This window comes from Chinchilla lanigera, unplaced genomic scaffold (assembly GCF_000276665.1).
Source record: "Chinchilla lanigera isolate Chin_1 unplaced genomic scaffold, ChiLan1.0 scaffold00073, whole genome shotgun sequence".
Lineage (NCBI taxonomy): Eukaryota > Metazoa > Chordata > Mammalia > Rodentia > Chinchillidae > Chinchilla > Chinchilla lanigera.
The window spans coordinates 6,274,201-6,277,360 of NW_004955474.1; the positions used below are offsets into that span (position 1 = coordinate 6,274,201).

At 39.8% G+C, this 3,160-nt stretch overlaps 1 protein-coding gene across 2 annotated transcripts in view; it reads right to left on the bottom strand.

Annotated features, from left to right (window-relative positions):
* Positions 1 to 344: 344 nt before the first annotated feature.
* Positions 345 to 3,160, bottom strand: part of Mrps18c (mitochondrial ribosomal protein S18C) — a 6,327-nt gene continuing 3,511 nt past the window's right edge. The window contains exons 3-6 of one of the 2 annotated variants that reach the window (XM_005401385.2): positions 2,886 to 2,969; positions 1,646 to 1,703; positions 722 to 781; positions 345 to 637 (exon numbers count right to left, since the gene is read on the bottom strand). In XM_005401385.2, coding sequence (XP_005401442.1) covers positions 561 to 637; positions 722 to 781; positions 1,646 to 1,703; positions 2,886 to 2,969 — 279 coding nt within the window. In that variant the 3' untranslated portion in view covers positions 345 to 560. Of the gene's footprint in view, positions 638 to 721; positions 782 to 1,645; positions 1,704 to 2,885; positions 2,970 to 3,160 lie in introns of those variants that run through there. The other variant, XM_013502756.1, reaches the window with a different exon arrangement.

Consider the following 3,160-nt stretch of genomic DNA (forward strand, 5'->3'; position numbering starts at 1 on the left):
TGCTGCAAACACCGACTCATACAAGTGTAAAAAACTGACCAAGGGGCATAACTCATCCAGGAATGCCACATCCTCTGTGACAGCCCCGCACTCCATCCCCGTGTGCACCTCTGCTGAGGGAAGGCCTACTCTCTTAGCCGGGCATACCTGTGCCAGTTAGCAGCCCTCCAGTCAGTCACAACGGATTAAGACATAAGCCTTCCATTTTCCTGCACTCATTTCCCTAAAAGAATCACGTTTCTAAGACGGTATCTGGGCCTGGCATAGAATTCTGCAAGTCATCCATCCCGCATTTCCTATTCCAGTACCGGCGGGACACACAGGAATGAACTCGGGACGAGACATGGGACAATCATTCAGGACCACTTTTATTCAAGGCATATACAATGTGACGAGTACCAGCATTTCAGGTGCACAATCTATTTGCTGAACATCCAGGGGCATGGGGGAGGGGGAGCCTGGGTCTTCACACACTTTTCTACCCAGAGGTTAGTATGGTGCAGTCATGGCATACAACCACTTACTATAAAGTGAGTTTATTGGTAATAACTTTCTCAAATTTATTCCCGGTATCTGATGTTGCAAACTTTAGGGTCTTTGAGATATGCAGGATCCTTGTACATAACTGGCATAAACCCTGTAAAGAGATAATGAAAGTTCTTCATAACAGATAAAGGGCAAATACTGACTAGTCCAGTGCAGTGATTCAAGGTACACTTACCCATTATTTGAGCTCTCTTAATCGCTTTTGATATTTCTTTCTGTTTCTTCCCACAAAGACCTATAAAAAAAATTTTGTTTTGTTTTGTTTTGTTTTGTTTGTTTTTTTTCTGATACCGGGAATCGAACTCATGACCTTGCACTTGCCAGGCAGGCGCTGTGCCGCTAAGCTAAATCCCCAGCCCCTCCTATAAAAAATTTTTAAATGTTTTCTTTATAAGAAAAAATGCCAGTATTTAAAATTTATAACAATTTTCTAAGTCAGAGGTTGATAAGTTCTTTTTTGTAAAGGACAGGCATCAGATATTTTAGTTTTTATGGGTAGTACAGGCTCCATCAGAACTACTCAAATCTGCTATTTTACCTCAAAACCATGTGGTACTATGTAAACAAATCTACAAAAACAAGTGGCAGGTTGGATCTAGACTATGTACGGGGCAGATTGCCAACACCAGGTTGTAGTCATCCACGAATGATTAAGGTATACTTGACAATATTAAGAACACTATTTTTTTTTTTTTTTGAGACAGGGTCTCACTCTGCAGTTCAGGCTGGCCTTGAACTCACTATGTAGGCCAAGCCAGTCTCAAACTCAGTGATCCTCCTGCCTCAGTCTCCCAAGTGCTGGGATTATAGGCATGCGCCATCATACCCAGCATAAACACCATTTTCTTAAGCTCAAGTTTTCTGTATGTTGTCAGCCCATACGTAACTCTAATCAGAAAGAAAGACACAAGATTATAATCCTTTAGGCCGAAGAAGCTTTCTCTAAGTACTTAGCTCTAGTCCTCATAGCACCTGATAGCTATAAAACATCTAAAAGTGATTTACAGAACAATTTGAACATTTGCCATTTTCCTTAAATGACAGAAATAGATTAATGCAATTCTTATTTATACTTAAATAGCTATGATTTTTAAAATACCTGTTATATGCCTCCCATGAATGCAGCCAGTATATGGAGAAATAAACTGGGATAAAAGCTGTTTGGAGGGAAAAAAATTTATTAATACATGTTAGTCAGTCCTCAATGTAAATTAAAAGAAAACCTTACATGTGCTCTTCAAGTTATGCAAATATTTGTCAGTTTCAGACAAATTCGATGAGATAAAATATCCTTAAGAAGTCATTTTTTAAGTAACTAATAACAAAAGTTAACAAAGTCTATAACAGATTAATCAGCATAATCATTCAGTGATAAAGTTGCTTTCTTAACTTTTCCACAGATATTTTCTAAAATACTGCTGCTTACAGCAAGGTACTAAAACATTTCACTTACCAAGGTAGGCTGTCACATAATCACGAGGCTGGGTTACCAGAGCATACTGAAGTCCACAAGACATCCCCATATGAGTATTGGGACATTTACTACAATGTTTCATTAATGAAATGTTTTAGCACTTTTTAGGTTCCAGGCACTGTTCTTGGCACTTTGTACAATCTTCCCACTATGTTACGTTTTTTGGGGTAATGGGAACTCAGGACCTCACACTTGCTGGGCAGGCATTGTACCACTGAGCTAAACCTCCAGCCCTATGTTGTATTTGTATAATTTCTGGGTTTTTCTCCCTCAATGGAAGCTATTACTTTATACTCATCTCAGTATACTTAACACCAGCACCATTCATTTCACGAAATTTGCCCCTTCAATTCATGGACAGCCAGATGAGAAAGAGGATATCTGAAGCAGTAATAGGGATGGTGAGGTACAAGGTCAGCTTCCCCAGAGGAGCTGTTCCCACACTGCCCATCTCATCACCTGAGAATCGCGGGCAAGGTGAACCACTGTGAAGATCTTCAGGGTGAACAAATGGGGGAAAACTGAGCTGAGACGCAGAAGTGTGGGCGAGCCAAGGGCTTCCGATGGAATAAGGACACCTTACACATAGAATTAGAACCAGATTCGAAAGCAGGAAGTTGCAAACGTTGCCTATATATGAAGCTTGCTATAAAACTTACATTATTCTTTTTTTTTTTTGAGTCAAGGTCTTGCTGTGTAATCCAGGCTGGCCTCAAACTTGCACGATCCTCCTGCCTCAGCCTCCTGAGTACAGGGATTACAGGCGTCCTCACTACCCCCAGCTACATTATTCTCGTTTAGCAAGACTAACAAAGGCGCAAAATCCTAAAACCAAGCACTAGAGGGGAGCAGAACCAGTTCTCACCTGCACATTCTTATAATCCACACGTTTCCCACACAAGATACACTTCTTGAGAGGTTCCTTATAAGGGTTTTCCATTGCAACAGGCTAGGATGAAGAAGAAAAGTCTGATTATAATGTTAATTTTCAATTTTTAAAAATTAAATTATAGGGTTATTCCATTAAAATTCACCCCAAACACAGTACCTTCCTTACCGTGTACATATTTTATACAAGCGCTTTATTTTGTGTCAGTCTGGTTAAGGAGTTTTAATCTTTGAAGAAAGTTTTTTTTTTTT